The sequence below is a fragment of the Oncorhynchus mykiss genome, chromosome 8 (assembly GCF_013265735.2).
Source record: "Oncorhynchus mykiss isolate Arlee chromosome 8, USDA_OmykA_1.1, whole genome shotgun sequence".
Taxonomy (NCBI): Eukaryota; Metazoa; Chordata; class Actinopteri; order Salmoniformes; family Salmonidae; genus Oncorhynchus; species Oncorhynchus mykiss.
In genome coordinates, this window is record NC_048572.1 from 25276237 (window position 1) to 25295289 (window position 19053).

Below are 19053 nucleotides of genomic sequence, written 5' to 3' on the forward strand. Positions count from 1 at the left end.
AGTCCCTGGTTTGATTCCAGACTGTATCACATCCAGCCGTGATTGGGAGTCTCATAGGGCTGCGCACAATTGGCCCAGCGTCGTCCGGGGTAGGCCGTCAATGTAAATAAGAATTTGTTCTGAACTGACTTGTCTAGTTAAATAAACAATTATTGAGCAACTTGCCACAATATTGTTTTAGTTCATGTTATAGACAATTACAAGCGTCCAAACCTAACATAAACATAAGTAATTTAATAAATAATTTCACATACAGTGGAGAGTGAACTGGTCTATGAAAAGTCACTCTGCAATTAATTGATTGAATGCCAGCCATGGTCAAGGAGTTCTTATTGATTCAAAATAACAATATCAAATATACAATACGCGTGGCAATCTATAATCACTGTTTCTTAGAGAGGCATTGGGATTGAGGTGGTACATAAGTATAGCTGTGACGCAGTATGGTGACTCAGTGAACTCTCCGGATGACTGAGAAGATGGCCAGAGTCAGCACGATTGTCCCTGCCGCTCCACCAATCAGAACGCCCAGAATGCGGCCATCGATATGTTGCTTCTCACACGTCTCACCAGCATAGTATGTGGCCTGGCCAGTGGCACACCTTAGTGAGAACAACAGCCATTATGAGTCAGTGATAACAGTGATACAATACACATACTCACTCCTTGTCTCCTATACCATATTGTACTGTGCTTTCATGAAAGCAAAAACCCTAGTAAAAATGCAGGCAGCATGTCAAAATGATAATGTACTGTATATTGCAAGTAGTGACTCAGATGTGATGTGCCCATGTCAAACTTCACAATTACAGAATCAGTCAACACAGACAAAGATCTGGCAGATTTTGGAGTGGAAATGTGTGTATGAAAAAACAGAAAAGGAAATGAGTGTATGGTTTGTCACACAGTAACTGCACTATCAATTCAGCACTATAGCGCAATTAATATGTAAAGATAAATTCAGATTGAGCCGACATATGCAGCGTTTACCGTGAATGTAGTCTCTGTAAACGTGAGAACATTGTCATTACATTTCAATCACGCTGCAGCACGGAATTTCCGAAATATAGATTGAATTGAACCCTAGGTGTTGGTGTGGGGTTGTGCAGGTCATACTTGTAAACACACCTGCACGTGGCTTTCCCATGTTTCTCAACCACACACACTCCCCCGTTGAGGCAGGGGTCGGGGCTACACGGGTCACTAGGGACGGCCCGTGCCTGTCTGTGTTTGGGAACGTCAGCCATCTCCTTCTCCTGTCTAGGGGTCTCCTCATCTGGGAGGTCACCACTGGGACTCTTTGGCTGGACAGGGACCTCCATCTTCACCAGGTGGGTCAAATCTGGAACACATCCACAAATAATAATTGTTTAGTGTTAGGAGAGAGAATGTTGTTGTTTTTGTTGTTTTGTGGTGTAATACTCCAACTGCTAAATTATTCAACTCTATTTTGTCTCTTGCTGTAAAGTGACCATGTCAATTGATTGCTTTGCACAGTTTTAGGGTGACGTGGGTTAGGTTAAATAGTAACAGTCAGAAACTGTTCAAATCATCACATAACAATATACACTATATATAAATATACAGTGTACAGTGCATTCGGAAAGTATTCAGACCTATTGACTTTTTCCACATTTTGTTACGTTACACCCTTATTCTAAAATGGATGAAATAGTTTTTTTCCCCCCTCATTAATCTACACTCAGTACCACATAATGACAACGCAAAACCACTGAAATATCACATTTACATAAGTATTCAGACCCTTTACTCAGTACTTTGTTGAAGCACCTTTGGAAGCGAATACAGCCTCGAGTCTTCATGGGTATGACGCTACAAGCTTGGCACATCTGTACTTAGGAAGTTTCTCCCATTCTTCTCTGATGATCTCTAGCTCTGTCAGGTTGAATGGGGAGCGTCGCTGCACAGCTATTTTCAGGCCACTCCAGAGATGTTAGATCAGGTTCAAGTCCAGGCTCTGGCTGGGCCACTCAAGAACATTCAGAGACTTGTCCCAAAGCCACTCCTGCGGTGTCTTGGCAGTGTGCTTAGGGTCGTTGTCCTGTTGGAAGGTGGACCTTTGCCCCAGTCGTACTTTGCTCTGTTCATCTTTCCCTCAATCCTGACTAGTCTCTCAGTCCCTGCCGCTGAAAAACATCCCCACAGCATGATGCTGCCACCTCGATGCATCACCGTAATGATGGTGCCAGGTTTCCTCCAGACGTGACGCTTGGCATTCATGCTTCTAATGAGTCTTTTAGGTGCCGTTTGGCAAACTCCAAGCGGGCTCTCATGTGCCAAGCCTAATTGGTGGAGTGCTGCAGAGATGGTTGTCCTTCTGGAAGTTTCTCTCATCACCACAGAGGACCTTTAGAGCTCTGTCAGAGTGACCATGGGGTTTTGGTCACCTCCCTGACCAAGGCCCTTCTCCGCAAATTTCTCAGTTTGGCCGGGCGGCCAGCTCTAGGAAGAGTCTTGGTGGTTCCAAACTTCTTCCATTTAAGAATGATGGAGGCCACTGTGTTCTTGGGGACCTTCAATGATGCAGTAATTTTTTGGTACCCTTCCCCGGATCTGTGCATTGACATAATCCTGTCTCAGAGTTCTACAAACCATTCCTTCAACCTCATGGCTTGGTTTATGCTCTGACATGCACTTTCAACTGTGGGACCTTATATAGACAGGTGTGTGCCTTTGAATTTACCACAGGTGGACTCCAATCAAGTTGTAGAAACATCTCAAGGATGATCAATGGAAACTAGATTTATTTATTTATTTATTTTTATTTTACCTTTATTTAACCAGGTAGGCAAGTTGAGAACAAGTTCTCATTTACAATTGCGACCTGGCCAAGATAAAGCAAAGCAGTTCGACAGATACAACAACACAGAGTTACACATGGAGTAAAACAAACATACAGTCAATAATAAAGTATAAACAAGTCTATATACAATGTGAGCAAATGAGGTGAGAAGGGAGGTAAAGGCAAAAAAGGCCTTGGTGGCAAGGTAAATACAATATAGCAAGTAAAACACTGGAATTGTAGTTTTGCAATGGAAGAATGTGCAAAGTAGAAATAAAAATAATGGGGTGCAAAGGAGCAAAATAAATAAATTAATTAAATACAGTTGGGAAAGAGGTAGTTGATAGGGCTAAATTATAGGTGGGCTATGTACAGGTGCAGTAATCTGTGAGCTGCTCTGACAGTTGGTGCTTAAAGCTAGTGAGGGAGATAAGTGTTTCCAGTTTCAGAGATTTTTGTAGTTCGTTCCAGTCATTGGCAGCAGAGAACTGGAAAGAGAGGCGGCCAAAGAAAGAATTGGTTTTGGGGGTGACTAGAGAGATATACCTGCTGGAGCATGTGCTACAGGTGGGAGATGCTATGGTGACCAGCGAGCTGAGATAAGGGGGGACTTTACCTAGCAGGGTCTTGTAGATGACATGGAGCCAGTGGGTTTGGCGACGAGTATGAAGCGAGGGCCAGCCAACGAGAGCGTACAGGTCGCAATGGTGGGTAGTATATGGGGCTTTGGTGACAAAACGGATTGCACTGTGATAGACTGCATCCAATTTGTTGAGTAGGGTATTGGAGGCTATTTTGTAAATTACATCGCCAAAGTCGAGGATTGGTAGGATGGTCAGTTTTACAAGGGTATGTTTGGCAGCATGAGTGAAGGATGCTTTGTTGCGAAATAGGAAGCCAATTCTAGATTTAACTTTGGATTGGAGATGTTTGATATGGGTCTGGAAGGAGAGTTTACAGTCTAACCAGACACCTAAGTATTTGTAGTTGTCCACGTATTCTAAGTCAGAGCCATCCAGAGTAGTGATGTTGGACAGGCGGGTAGGTGCAGGTAGCGATCGGTTGAAGAGCATGCATTTAGTTTTACTTGTATTTAAGAGCAATTGGAGGCCACGGAAGGAGAGTTGTATGGCATTGAAGCTTGCCTGGAGGGTTGTTAACACAGTGTCCAAAGAAGGGCCGGAAGTATACAGAATGGTGTCGTCTGCGTAGAGGTGGATCAGAGACTCACCAGCAGCAAGAGCGACCTCATTGATGTATACAGAGAAGAGAGTCGGTCCAAGAATTGAACCCTGTGGCACCCCCATAGAGACTGCCAGAGGTCCGGACAACAGACCCTCCGATTTGACACACTGAACTCTATCAGAGAAGTAGTTGGTGAACCAGGCGAGGCAATCATTTGAGAAACCAAGGCTGTTGAGTCTGCCGATGAGGATGTGGTGATTGACAGAGTCAAAAGCCTTGGCCAGATCAATGAATACGGCTGCACAGTAATGTTTCTTATCGATGGCGGTTAAGATATCGTTTAGGACCTTGAGCGTGGCTGAGGTGCACCCATGACCAGCTCTGAAACCAGATTGCATAGCAGAGAAGGTATGGTGAGATTCAAAATGGTCGGTAATCTGTTTGTTGACTTGGCTTTCGAAGACCTTAGAAAGGCATGGTAGGATAGATATAGGTCTGTAGCAGTTTGGGTCAAGAGTGTCCCCCCCTTTGAAGAGGGGGATGACCGCAGCTGCTTTCCAATCTTTGGGAATCTCAGACGACACGAAAGAGAGGTTGAACAGGCTAGTAATAGGGGTGGCAACAATTTCGGCAGATAATTTTAGAAAGAAAGGGTCCAGATTGTCTAGCCCGGCTGATTTCAGAACATCAGCTGAATGGATTTGGGAGAAGGAGAAATGGGGAAGGCTTGGGCGAGTTGCTGTTGGGGGTGCAGTGCTGTTGACAGGGGTAGGAGTAGCCAGGTGGAAAGCATGGCCAGCAGTAGAAAAATGCTTATTGAAATGTTCAATTATGGTGGATTTATCAGTGGTGACAGTGTTTCCTATCTTCAGTGCAGTGGGCAGCTGGGAGGAGGTGTTCTTATTCTCCATGGACTTTACAGTGTCCCAGAACTTTTTTGAGTTAGTGATGCACCTGAGCTCAATTTCAAGTCTCATAGTAAAGTGTCTGAATACTTATAAAACTAAGGGTTTTTTTTTCTTTTTTTTTTACATTTGCAACAATTTCTAAAAATCCTGCTTTCGCTTCATCATTATGGGGTATTGTGTGTAGGTGGATGAGTAAAATGTTTTATGTAATCCATTGTAGAATAAGGCTGTAACGTAACAAAATGTGGAAAAAGTGAAGTGGGTCTGAATACTTTTTGAATGCACTGTATGTCTCGCTATTTTGTATGTGGAGCAAATAAACTGATGTTGTCAAGTTTGATGTACAGGCCCTCACCGTCAAAGTCGGCAACAATGATGAGATCATCGTTCTTGAGAAAGCTTCTCCTGTGCAGCTGGTCATGAGAGAGGAACGTAGTCCATCCATACTCAGATCCTCTGTAGCAGTTGGAGCTCGCGTCCCACTCCGCCCCACTGGTGCTGGTGGGCTTGACCCAATATGGGTTAGTAGTATCTGGGGGAAAAAAACAGTTTAAGGTGTTAACATGTTACAAAGCCAATTATTTTACATGTATCAAAAGATTGCCTGGTGTATACTTTTGATAGTATATTTTATGGTGGACTAAGATCATACAAGCGTATACAATTTCACAGCGAATCAGTAAATACTGAACAATACTGTGCCTGTTTGTAAGACATATTTTACGTAAGGGACTCATAAGCACATGATTACACTGACCGGTGGTGAAGCTTCTGGTGGCAGACATCCTCAGCTTAGCGTCAGGGTCCTGGTCCATGGCAGTGACGGTGGCCTGCCTGTTGATCACTGGCCACTCCATCACACCGTCGTTCTCCCCGCTGCATAGATGGAAGGTCACACCCACATAGTCAGGATATGTGCCGTCTATTCCCTTGGGGTAGAGGCTGATCCCGTAAGCATAACCCTCAGCGCTGTAGAACGGCTTGCTCCTGATGCGCCCTCCGGCTGGAGTTATGGCGAGCAGGCCAGTGAAGTTCTGAATTCTCCAAACGCCACTTGGGCAGGTGGTTTCTGTTAATGTGATGTCATCGATCAAGATGGCCCCATCTGCATTATTGTTGGACCCTACCGTGCCCTGGAAGAAGTAGCGGAACCTCTCTTTGACCTTCAAGGTCACGTGGGCTACATTCCAGGAGTCATCTCCATCACCTGAGGAAATAAGACATCTGATCAGCTTCCTGATCACCTTCCCATACTCCTGGAGTAACATGCAACCCAGACACTATCAAAACTACAAACCATATGTGTAACATATTTATTTATTTCGTTGAAAGCGGGGTTCTCCTGAATACAGTACCTGTGATGGTATGTACCTTCTTGACACTGCAGACATTTCCTGTCCCATCGTCTGTTCTGACCCACACAAACAGCCTGTCCCTGGCGGGCCCGACCATCTTGTAGAAGAACTGCAGACACTGCTCCTTCCTCTTAGGGTAGAGGATGCGTGACTCTAGAAGAGCGCTTTTCCCCACTGTCGCTTTAGATGTGTCAAACCTCATGAAATAGCCAGCATCTACAGAGAGGGTCATTGATACAGTACAAATACTAAACAAACCATATATGATTGCTAATATCAAGTGGAAGGATTGTCATGACTTTCCTGTGAGGATCCAAATGTATAGGGGGAGGAGGAAATTGGTGTGGGGGGGTTGACACCTCACGCGATGTTGTAAATTAAAGGAGAGGAGATCCAGTGTCTCCCTCTCCAAATTCACAAAGGAATGTGCTTTATCTCCAGAGACTTTTCCCGCTGAAACTTTAACTCATTCAAAAGCGAATACTGGAACAATATTCCCAACAGAGAACTTGGGAATGGTGATATTGTTGGTTATTTTGTGATGTCATTAAACGTGTTATAAAGGAAATACTGTAACTTGAAAAGTATACCCACTACATGTACGAAATCTCCATCCAATACGTTGTGCATGAAATACGAACAATGATGAAAGTGTTTTTGCTAAGAGAACGATGTGATGTTAGAAATATAAGAGGAAATTGTTTCTATAACTTTGTACAAGTGAGTAGTCACTGCCCCTTGAGGGAGGTCAGAGAGCATGTCAGCCTCTTGAACAACCCCATTTTGAATGAACTGTATAAAATGAGGGCTTAATTCACATATGAGAACAGAAAGGCGTCTCAAGTGGTTCGAACTCTGAAATCTCAACACGAGGTAGAGACGATAGTCACCTCCCAGACAATCACTGGTACAGCTGAGCAGCTGTCCTAAGTAAAGTATCTAGAAAAGTGAACTTAAGCGGGACCATACTACTACTCTTCTTAATCTCATCCCCCAATGTATACCACCGACACTGCTGGCTAGCCTATATTCAAAGAGAAAGTTTCAGGAGCGAATGGAAAGTAGAATAAACTCTGTAGTTCTGTTCAGGACTATGCGACAAGTCAATGGATACTAGACAACGGCAGAGGACAACAGTAGAAGAGACAGGTGGAGACCCTTTTGGAACATTACAAGCGTGTTTCCAAGAAGGCTTGGTTCCAACCGAGATACCCGGCGAACCAAGGCATTTACACGTGAATACATTCATGATTTCTTACTCCAAACGGGCGGCGGTTCATGTGCAAAGTATATGATTACTGTGAGAGTATTTAAAAAAATATATATTTTACTAGGCAAGTCAGTTAAGAACAAATTCTTATTTTCAATGACGGCCTGTGGGTTAACTGCCTGTTCAGGGGCAGAACGACAGATTTGTACCTTATCAGCTCGGGGGTTTGAACTTGCAACCTTCCGGTTACTAGTCCAACACTCTAACCACTAGTAGTTTCTAAATGTACCAAAGTGTTATGTCTCTGCCCCTCTCTCTCGCCCCCTCCATCTCCTTTGTAACAAGCTGCAATATTGTGACAGTCCGCTAGGGACCTGTTTCTAATGTATTAAGTGTGTATGTTTATCCTGTGTTATCATTTAGTTAGCTAGTAAATAAATCATTAATCAAATGTGTGTAGTACTGAATCATAAGTAAGGCTGAGGTTTTTGCAGATGCAGGAGGTTTTGACTGTTCAGAATGATAATATGATACGAGGGAATGATTCATACATTGACTGTTTTATGGATGTGATAAGTAAAGACCTTTTAGAGTTTAATTCAGGAGATGGTCACTAAATAAACAACCGCTCTCATGGTGCCCCAAATTTCTTATGAGTTAATTGTAACATTATTCATTTTCATTTCATTTCATTTCGAAACAATTAAATGTAGTTAGTTGATTAGATGAATAACAGTCATCATATGAATGAAAGTAAAGTCACGACAGGATGAAGAATGTGAAAGATTTTGTCCGTGTGTGTAGGTAGTACTGTAGGAACCTCTGCAGCGGCCTGCCAGTGTGTGGTCTGGCTCCTCAGCGCTGCTCAGGGTCTGGACCCAGTCTGCCTCGTCAGTCTCACCCTGGATCATACCACAGATGTTGATCAGCTCAAAGGAACACTGGTCCAGGAGAGTGTGTGTATTGGCTGCAACAACAGCAACTCTGTTAGCTGTTATTCATAATCATCATCATCAAATCTCTATCAGAATGGCAATGTCTAAGGCTGTGGTTGTTCCTCATAATTTCCTTATACTTTATTTGATGCCTCTGAGCAAAGTTGATGGCTCTTGCAGTTTGATCATATAGGTCATTCCATCTGAGTCACTTACTGCAGTCGTACAGGCGGTTCAGCCTGAGCAAGTCTACTGCGCTGAAGTCCAGACGCTGTCCGATGATCTCATTGAACGCTGGGATGGCTGTGGTGATGGTAGGGACGGTGGCGTTCTTGTTGAAAGACAATGGCCTGTAATGCATGACGGACTCATAGTCATATGGTGTGTTCAGGTCTGTGATGAAGTCGTCCTCATACTTGTTAAAGTTGTGCTCCTTTCCTGTAGATATGCAGGTTACAGAATGTGTTATTCAAAATTGTTAGACGCTTGTAAATCACTTTTCCAAGTAAGATTTGCACTTATTCTCGTGTGGATTGTGTTTTTTTTCTCCTATTTCTAGGGATTACTGCGCTGTTGGAGCTAAAAACACAAGCATTTTGCTCTACCTGTGATAACATCTGCAAATCTGTGTACACTTTGACACACAACTGATACTTGTATCTGCCACCGTCTGTGCTTAACTCCATCACACCCACCTTCTATGATTTGGTCCCACCAGATCTTGACGTAGTCGTCTCTGTCAGAGCGTGACTGCTCATGGTAGAAGCCCAGAGCGTGGAGGAGCTCGTGCTCCACGATGGCCTTGGTGTCACAGCGCGCCCCTATGGAGAGGTTCTGTCCTACCTTATCATCTCCTACAAATGACCAGCATCTGTGGCCGTCACAGACAGGATTACACATTATGACACGAGAGTAAACACAAAATCAAATCAAATTAAAACAAATGTTATTTGTCACATACCGAGAAATGCTTACTTAATAGACCTTAATTATCCCTAAGTGTCGATTGACACAATCCCCATCAAAATCTGTCAATTTAAGATAGAGATATCCGCTTTTTTTTGCATTGAATGTTTCTCAATCCACCTCCCCAGATGTCGCGGTGAAATGTGTTTGTCACACCATGAGACATCCCCAAAAAATCGGTCTTCTCACGAAAACGCCTGTAGCGTCTGAACTATTTTGCCTATTATATATCTATTATGACCCCCACAAGTGTCAGGGGACTCATCTGTCCAAACTGTTACGGCTACAAACTAATGTGACCCCACTGTGGAAAGGGGAGATTCTCACGAAAACGATGGTGTCATGGGACTCGTTTGAAGGTAACTGGTGCTAGTTTCAAAAAATGAATGGAAGTATGAAGGTAGTTTTCTGCCTACCCCCCAAAAGGGGTTAAATATGTGTATTAAAAAAACGCAATATTTCTGAGCTCCTAGATATATGACAGACACTTAAAAAACAATTATGAATGTGTTTTTCAATGTGTTTCTATGGGCTATAAAAGCCTAATGTAATATTTTATCAATCATTTTTTTATATATATATTTTTTGACCTGAAGGGGTTCTAAAATTCTAAATCAAATCGCTAAATGATCCATAAAGGATCCCCTTAACCAAGAAGCCCTTAACCAACAATGAAGAGTTTTAAAAAAGTAAGTAAGAAAATTGTGCTAAAGGAAAAATAGGAACAATACAATGTTTCCTCATTTGTTCTGTGGAGAAAACGGATTTACAATCGTACATCTTACTTAATATTTCACCATAACATTACTTTACTGTGGTCCACACAGAATATGTACCTCATCATAACAATGGTGACATGAAGGACAGTACTCAACAAAATTCTTTAGCATATTCTGTCACGTTCGTCGTATGAATCGGACCAAGGCGCAGAGTTGTTTGGGTACATTCTATATTTATTAAAAGAATGAACACTGAACACTGAACAAACTAACAAAACAACAAAACAAACCGTGAAGCTAATATGAATAATGCAGACAGGCATCTAAACATTGAACAAGAATCGACTAACACAAAAGGGAAAATGGCTACCTAAATATGATCCCCAATCAGAGACAACGATAAACAGCTGCCTCTGATTGGGAACCATATCAGGCCACCATAGACATACAAATACCTAGACCTACAAAACCCCTAGACATACAAACACCCTAGACAATACAAAAACTAGCATACCCACCTTCGTCACACCCTGACCTAACCAAATATAAAGAAAACAGAGATATCTAAGGTCAGAGCGTGACATACAGTATTCCTCGACTTTACACTAAAAGAGGGGTCACCGTTTATTACAGGTTTGGAATCTGTAGACGCATAGAACACTATGATGAATGTCATTTCCTTAGATAAGCATTTTCTAATCTGTGCTCTCCATAAAACCTTGTATTTTATGCTTTGGAGGGACAGACGGTCCATAAAGTTAACCAAGAGCTCATGACATTACAGTGTATTTGGCTGAACTCACCCACTCAGCTTTGTGAAGGAGATGTATGTGCTTTCTCCCTCATAGGGCTTGAAGTCCACACAGGATTTCAGGCGGTATGCTTCGAATGCCTGGTGAATAACACCTTTTGCATTCAGCTCTGAGGGAGTGAATATGAACTAGTTTTCAGAATGTTGTCAATGACTGTATTTCACACAGCATTGAGACATGGTTGGTAGAGCCTACATACCCAAAGAATCTGTCAAGATGTAAGGAATGGGAAACTTCCATCTTCTCGTTTCATCCAGGATTGCATTTCGCCTTGGCTGCAAAATCCATAAAAAAAAAAATGAGGCTAACTGATTTATGTTTAGTCAACTATTACATAGAACAAGGCTATGAAGAGAAGTGTACCTACATCACCTGCAATGTCTCCCTCAAAGAGATTTAGATCTGCTTCTGAAATATCAGGAAATAAACAAATCTATCACTCTCAGTAAAATAAATATTGCCAGATTTGTGAGATTATTGCACATATTATTATATAACTTCAGTAATGTTACAGTGAGAGAGTGTAGAGAAAATTACCTGAATTGATATCAAGTATATCCTCTCGCAATTCACCTGCATCTGCATCACCACCTATTCATTCAACAGAGAAACCATTCTGTAAGAACACAGAGCATTATCACACATACACCCTTATGCACGAGACGATCTAGAACTTACCATAACGTGTCGGAACAGCTTGCACCTACAACAAAAAGAGACACTGCTTGACTCACAACATATAATTGATCAAATGTACAATTATTATAATTAAGTCAATTCCTTTCAATAACATAGGATGTGTGCCCTACCTTGAACACAACCAGAATTGCAATGAAAGCGGTGATCCTCCATGGCGCATTGACAGAGCCCATGTTTAATCTGGAGGAGTTGGATATGTGTTTATCTGCTATTGTAAACAGACCAATAAAGTCAGAGTCTGGATGAAACTTTGATCTATACAGATGTAGGATCTTAATTTGACCACCATTTTGTTGCTAAGAATTTTCTTGCACAGCAGGAATTGCAAAGCTATAAATAATGTATCCACTTTACAATATTGATTTGCTCTAATGGAAATGTATCAATCCCTACATAAATGTCCATTAATAATAATCCACATAATCATTTACATTTACTGTTGCTGGAGGATTATTTTCCTGTTGTAACAAACTTGCTCAAATTAAGATCCTACATCTGTTTATAATGACTGTAATGAGTAACGTGAACTTAACACTTGACCATCACATCTCTCTCTCTCACTTTGCCGTTCAGTCAGATGTGTCTTGTCATATCATTATCTTCAATGATCTTATCTTGTAACCTTGGCAGATAAATATGTTATTGTGTTTTGGTACTATGTCAGCAACAGTTTCAAACATGATTTAGTGTTTTCGATTGAGTTTCTGACATGCACTTTTAGCATGCAGGTTTAAGTTTCTTATGTTTAAACCTATTTCAAAATGATTTTAATGTAAAACAAATAGTGTATTAATTGCAGTTGTGTTTTCTCCAGGTTTATGTATTTACTAGTCTTCATTTGTCCTGAGCTACATGGTGTTATTAAAGACAGGCAGAGTGGGTAATAGTGTGTCAGTGTGTTTGAACATACAGTGAGCTCCAAAAGTTTGAACGTATGTAACAGTATAGCTTCCGTCCTTCTCCTCGCCCCTACCTGGGCTCAAACCAGGGACCTTCTGCACACATCGACAACAGCCACCCTTGAAGCATAATTACCCATCGTCCCACAAAAGCCGCAGCTCTTGCAGAGCAAGGGGAACAACTACTTCAAGGTCTCATAGCGAGTGACGTCACCGATTGAAACGCTATTAGCGTGCACCCCGCTAACTAGCTAGCTAGTGAGTTCAAAAGTATAGGGAACGTGATATATATTTTTAATGGCACTGTACTCCATCACTTTTGGATATGAAATGATACAATGACAATAAGGTTAAAGTGCAGACCGTTAGCTTTAATTTTAGGGTATTTCCATCCCTATCGAATAAACCGTTAAGCGATACAGCACAATTTGTACATAGTCCCCCCGTTTTAGGGTACCAAAAGTATTAGGACAAATTCACTTATGTGTATTAAAGTAGTAAAAAACGATGTATTTGGTCCCATATTCATAGCACGTAACAACTACATCAAGCTTGTGACAATACAAATTTGTTGGATGCATTTGCTGTTTGTTTTGGTTGTGTTTCAGATTATTTTGTCCCCAAAAGAAAGGAATGGTAAATAACGTAATGTGCCATTTTTTAGTTCAATTTATTGTAAATAAGAATAGAATATGTTTCTAAACACTTCTACATTAATGTGGATGCTACCATGATTACGGAGAATCCTGAATGAATCGTGAATAATGGTGAGTGAGAAAGTTACAGATGCACAAATATCATACCCCCAAGACATGCTAACCTCTCACCATTACAATAATAGGGGAGGTTAGCATTTTTTGGGGGGTATGATATTTGTACGTATGTAACTTTCTCACTTATCATTATTCCCGATTCATTCAGATTAAAGCTGACAGTCTGTATATATTATTATATTGTTATTTACAGTATGTCATTAATACTAATCATGGACATTCTTTCAAAATTATTGATATTATACTAATACATCATATGTAATTTAGATAATGTAGATAATGAAAAAATGCTGGCAATTTTCTTTAATTATTAATTACCTATTTATTTCTTATTCTTGAAAATTTGTTGCAGCCCTCCCATATATGCAACATTTGTATTTAGATTTTTTGTCAGGATGACAGAAATGAAAGTATAGAAATGTGCCCTTAAATCAAAATAGGATGAGAGAGAACAATGTGGTGTCGTGTTTACATGTGGTGTTTTTTGTTGTTGTTGTTTGGTTAGTGTTGTAAAAATAATTGAGTCTGCACTTTAACCTCACAATCATTGTATCATCTAAAATCCAGTACAGAGCTAAAGCAACAACAAAATGTGTCACTGTCCCAATACTCTTGGGAGCGCACTGTACATCCTTATCTTTTATTCTGGTTATGGGTGGCAGGGCAAATGATGGTTAACTGGTGAACAGACTAATGTTGGAGACAATACCTTGAATAGTTTGATTTTAATCCGTTAAAAGCTGCATGGAGGTGCATTTCACAGGCTACAAATGAACAAACCAGTATCCAGATGGAGGCCACAGACAGATTGTCAAGACAGTGTTTAACATTACAACTGACACATTTCCTTGTATAGGCCTGCCAATGTTTACTTCCACTGCCTTTCTGTGAATGTTTGAAATAAAAAGAAAAGGGAACATTGACATTTAAAAATGCATAAAGTCTGCATCTGATAGTTGTTCTGGACAGCCTCAGTCCTGACTCCGGAGCTGAACTGGAGACTTAATTGGAACTTCACTTTTGATCAGCGGAGTTAGATCTGGAAATACAAAACAACAGGGGACATGTTTAACACAGTTTCAAGTGGTCCCCCCAAAAATCTCAGAGCCCTTATAAAGTAAAGTCAGGCGCACCTTCAAACTCAACGAAGAGAATGAGGTCATCATTCTTCAGGTAGCTCCTACTATTGAGGTGGTAGTGGGAGAAGTAGGCATTCCAGCCCCAGGTCCAGCCATGATAACAGTCACAGGACGGGTCGTACGTCCCCATCTTGGACGGGTTGTCCCAGTACAATATGTTGGAGTCTGAAAGATTGTTATAAATAAACAGATAATCTGCATATAGATTATGTGAAGGCAATTGTCCTGATTTATATTGAGGTCTTGTTATGCTGACTCATAAAAATGTTGGTAATGCTATGACGATTGTTTAACCTAAAAGCTTTAATCGCCACAATAATCTGAGTGTGAGAGAAAAAAATGTTATGTGCCCCTTTGAACCAACATTAGCCTGCCCCATACCTGGAATGAGATGAGTGGGACTGGTGGTGAAGCTGTAGGAGAAGGACTGCCTCTGCCTGACGTCAGAGTCCTGGTCCAGCAGTGTGATGGTGACCTGTCTGTTCCCTGCCGGCCACTCCAGGGCCTGGTCGTTCTCCCCGGTGCTCAGGTGGAAGAAGGCCCCAATGTACCCATCGTAGTAGGAGTTGGGTAGCAGCTGGATGCCAAAGGCGTAGCCCTCGGGGCTGTAGAAACGTGGGCTCTGGATGTACTCTCCTGTGGCGTAACTCTTCATGTACTCGCTGAAGTTCTTGATTCGCCATGTTCCACTGGGGCAGCGTGTCTCCGCTAATAAGAATAAGAATAAAGACAATAAAAACTTCATTCACATAGCACCTGTCATACACATCGAAGGGTTTTACAGTTACTTAAAATGTTAAGATAGAGTACCGTACCTAGGGTGATGTCATCCACCTGGATCCCCCCCAAGGAGTTGGCTGGGTCGCCCCTGATCCCCTGGAAGGCATAGCGGAACTTGGAGTCCATCGTCAAAGGAACGTGGGCAATCTTCCAGGAGTGGTCGTCATCACCTGTGAAAACAGATGCAGGGTAATGATCATTTTTAAGGTTGAACATTTTCAAACAGTACCTGTTGAAGCTATATCATGATGCTACAACGCATAGCACAGCCATGGTTTATCAGTTTATTGAGCATGGCTGCTCACCAGTTTTCTCAAGCCTACCTATGAAATTCCCAGCTGCAGTAGGGGATAAGACTTTGCCTTTAGCATCCTCCTTCCTGGTCCAGACCACCAGCTTGTCCTTGGAGCTTCCAGTCATCTTGTAGAAGAACTGCAAACACTGCAGATTCCTCTTGGGGTGCAGGACCCTGGATTCCAGAAAGGCTGAGTCGCCTGCCCGGCCGGTGTCGGTGTAGAAGTTCATGAAGAATCCTGCGTCTACACAGATCACAAACAAGATGTTATCATAGATGTGTTATAGTAAAATAGTCATGAATGCAATTCAGAATGGTTGATAAACCTGTGTCCACCCTTGCGATGTGTAGGGGCAGGAGTTTTTTTCTGGACAATGTCAGGGATCCTGACCCTAGTAATACTGTATGTTAACCCTACCTTTGCACTGGCCAATGAGAGTGTGGTCATGAGACTCTGGCTGGCTCATGGTGCGTACCCAGTCACCATCATCGTTACGGTTCTGGATCATCCCACAGGTGTTGACGGTCTCAAAGGCACACTGGTCCAACAAGGTCAGAGAGGAGGCTACAGGACAGACATCATACACAAGCACACTAAGCAAACTTAATCAGTTAAACACAAGTTAAACACAACATCAGCAGTTTTTTCTGGTCAAATCAAGTGATTAGGAAAAAAGTGATGGTCCTCCTGATCATGTGACCTGATCAGGAAAAACTCACAGCAGTTATACATCCTGTTGAGCCTCAGTAGATCCAGGCTGCTGAAGTCATTGTACTGGCCCAGCACTTTGGTCATCTCTGGGTCCTTGGCTGTGATGGTTGGGTACCGTGGGTCTTTGTTAAAGGAATATGGACCGTAATGCATGATAGACTCGTAGTCGTATGGCGTGTTCTGGTCGGTGATGAAATCGTCAGCGTATTTATCAAAATTGTGGTCCATCCCTGTAGAATGTACATTCAAAGGTTGTGGTAAGTTTTAAAATAAGGCTTGCCGTGCAAAAACGTTTTGAGTGTTGAGCTCTTGAACCTTACCAGGCAGGACCTGGTCCCACCAGATGTCCACATAGTCATCTCGGTCGGTGCGAGACTGTTCATGGTAAAAGCCCAGGGCGTGGAGGAGCTCATGCATTATGGTGCCTTTGTAGTCACAGGATGGGCCCAATGACAGCTGTTGCCCTGTCTGTAGGTCTCCGACCATAGACCAGCACCTGCAACAATTCCGTGGTGCCACAGCAGTGAATTATCTCTTGAACACGAGAGACCAATCTTATCCACATAGTGCCAGTGTGGGTGCAGACCTTTGTTCCAGCCAAGCAGTAATGCACAAGATTCAACTGAGGCTGTTAAGACTGTGATCATTAGCAGAATCGAGTGGAGGAGCAGACTCGTATATCAGAAAAACAAACTATACCCATCTAGCTTTTCAAATTTGATAAAGCTCTTCTCTCCTTCATAGGGTTTGAAATCCACACAGGATTTCAGCCGGTACATCTCAAAGGCCTGGAAAATGACCCCCTTGGCATTCAGGTCTGAAATACAAACAAGGGATTAACAGACTAGTAATATTATAATCTGTATGTGTATTGATTATAATGGTATTGGTAGCAATACCCATAGTTTAGTATTCTTTAATCATGGTTTATCACCAGTGTAAATCACATTATTAGGATGAGAGATGGTGCACATTTTTACCAAGGCTGTCAGCCAGTATGTAAGGGATGGGGAATTTCCACCTGAAGGCTGGATCCACAAGGGCATTGCGTCCAGGCTGATAGAGTGATATAACTTTTATTACAACACTTAATTATTGATTGCACCGGAAGTACTATCGTTGTCTTTATTGAAATCACATCAATCAAAATCTAGATAGATAAAAGGTCAAAGTTTCATTTATAGAGTGCGGGCTATTTACCACACTTCTTTTTATTATTGAAAGCCCTATTTTTTTCTTCTAAGTCGAAAGACAGCGAACATACTTGCAGACAATGAAAGGTTTAGCACAGTACTAACTTACATTCAATGCAATGTCGCCCTCAACAACAGGGGTCTTCAATCCTATGGAAAATCCAAGATTATAGACATGGAAGATAGTTTTAAAACACCACAAAATATAATATCAAATACATACACTGTATACCAGTACGCACAAAGAAAGTTACCTGAGTTGACGAAGGGGATGTCTCGTCGTATCACCTCATCAGCATCAATGGCAAAGGCTACAGTAAGATCCACAATGTTAGACAGTGAATGCATTTTCATTTAGCTATAAACCCATTTGAACACTTTTTCTTAGACCTGTCTTGGAACTACAAATATGTCTTGTTATGTAAAATAACTCACCAATGTGACATGAGCACCATTAGGGTGCAGTACAAATGTATACATACGATTTGACTAATTATAGGTTAAATAAAAAATAGTTCTCACATTTCTCCTTTGACATCCGCCTAATCTGTGAAATGAGATGAGAATGTTGTTTTCAAAATCACGCATTCATGGCAAATTGTATTAGATAGAGAGAGAGAGAGATCTTACCGTGAATGCAGAGGACGGAGACAGCAGCAGTCCCAGACAGCACAAGACCCCCAGTAGTGACATTTTGGAGAGGTTGACCACAGACCTGATACCACAGCACTAATTAAAGCCCTTTAAATACTCTTAATACAGCAAGCTGGAAGGGAAACTTTGACCCACAGGTGATCATGTTACATATCAAAACTTCAATACAACACCAATACTTTATTGTCGTGTGGAAACTGTCTTGTCAGGTTCAGTGGAAAGTTTTGGTTAATAATCAGATATGGCCATGAAAGTGATAAGTGTTGATAAGTGTGTTCAAGAGTGCAATAGTGGGGTTTTGAGTTCTGCTAGCGTCCATTGGTAACAACATAGTAAATACACTGAACCAAAATATAAACGCAACATGCAACAATTTCAAAGATTTTACAGTTAATTTAAGGAAATCAATCAATTGAAATAAATTGTTGGTCACAGATACCTTAAAAAAAGGTAGGGACGTGGATCAGAAAACCAGTCAGTATCTGGTGTGACCACCATGCAGCGTGACACAGCTCCTTTGCATAGAGTTGATCAGGCTGTTGATCGTGGCCTGTGGAATGTTGTCCCACTCCTTTTTAATGGCTGTGTGAAGTTGCTGTATATTGGCTTGAACTGGAACACATTGTCGTATTCGTCGACCAAGAGCAGCCCAAATATGACATGTCTGGTGAGTATGCAGGCCATGGATGAACTGGGACATTTTCAGCTTCCAGGAATATGCTACAGATCCTTGGGACATGGATTATCATGCTGAAATTTGTTTTTATTTATTTTAACTTTATTTAACTAGGCAAGTCAGTTAAGAACAAATTCTTATTTTCAATGACAGCCTAGGAACAGTGGGTTAACTGCCTGTTCAGGGGCAGAATGACAGATTTGTACCTTGTCAGCTCAGGGATTTGAACTTGCAACCTTTCGGTTACTAGTCCAACGCTCCAACCCCTAGGCTACCCTGCCACCCCTAACATGAGGTGATGGCGGCAGATGAATGCAACGACAATGGGCCTCAGGATCTT

The 19053-nt window shown here is 41.8% G+C and overlaps 2 protein-coding genes across 2 annotated transcripts; both read right to left on the reverse strand.

Moving 5' to 3' along the window:
- Window positions 1–219: 219 nt before the first annotated feature.
- Window positions 220–11805, reverse strand: mep1a.2 (meprin A, alpha (PABA peptide hydrolase), tandem duplicate 2). The gene is made up of 14 exons (XM_021612100.2): window positions 11703–11805; window positions 11572–11596; window positions 11431–11484; window positions 11261–11301; window positions 11093–11168; window positions 10885–11002; window positions 9092–9267; window positions 8613–8834; window positions 8282–8428; window positions 6252–6467; window positions 5654–6103; window positions 5252–5428; window positions 1129–1342; window positions 220–602 (listed from the first exon to the last, which is right to left on the reverse strand). The coding sequence occupies exons 1-14, from the start codon at window positions 11763–11765 to the stop codon at window positions 452–454; spliced, it is 2130 nt and encodes a 709-aa protein (XP_021467775.2). The 5' UTR covers window positions 11766–11805; the 3' UTR covers window positions 220–451.
- Window positions 11806–13972: 2167 nt separating this feature from the next.
- LOC110529672 (meprin A subunit alpha-like) lies at window positions 13973–18144 on the reverse strand. The gene is made up of 14 exons (XM_021612102.2): window positions 18014–18144; window positions 17906–17930; window positions 17638–17694; window positions 17493–17533; window positions 17171–17246; window positions 16890–17007; window positions 16511–16686; window positions 16199–16420; window positions 15897–16043; window positions 15507–15722; window positions 15219–15353; window positions 14785–15111; window positions 14398–14568; window positions 13973–14303 (listed from the first exon to the last, which is right to left on the reverse strand). The coding sequence occupies exons 1-14, from the start codon at window positions 18074–18076 to the stop codon at window positions 14236–14238; spliced, it is 1842 nt and encodes a 613-aa protein (XP_021467777.2). The 5' UTR covers window positions 18077–18144; the 3' UTR covers window positions 13973–14235.
- Between the last annotated feature and the right edge of the window lie 909 nt (window positions 18145–19053).

Bases quoted from the DNA above. Each gene is read 5' to 3' on its own strand.
- mep1a.2 (XM_021612100.2), bottom strand. From the start codon at position 11,765: ATGGGCTCTGTCAATGCGCCATGGAGGATCACCGCTTTCATTGCAATT. The intron at 11,302-11,430 runs GTAATTTTCTCT...CTGATATTTCAG, and splicing joins TATACTTGATATCAATTCAG to AAGCAGATCTAAATCTCTTT. The intron at 11,003-11,092 runs GTATGTAGGCTC...TCACTCCCTCAG, and splicing joins CATCTTGACAGATTCTTTGG to AGCTGAATGCAAAAGGTGTT.
- LOC110529672 (XM_021612102.2), bottom strand. From the start codon at position 18,076: ATGTCACTACTGGGGGTCTTGTGCTGTCTGGGACTGCTGCTGTCTCCG. The intron at 17,247-17,492 runs GTAAGTTAGTAC...TCACTCTATCAG, and splicing joins AGGGCGACATTGCATTGAAT to CCTGGACGCAATGCCCTTGT. The intron at 14,569-14,784 runs GTATGGGGCAGG...ACAATCTTTCAG, and splicing joins TCCCACTCATCTCATTCCAG to ACTCCAACATATTGTACTGG.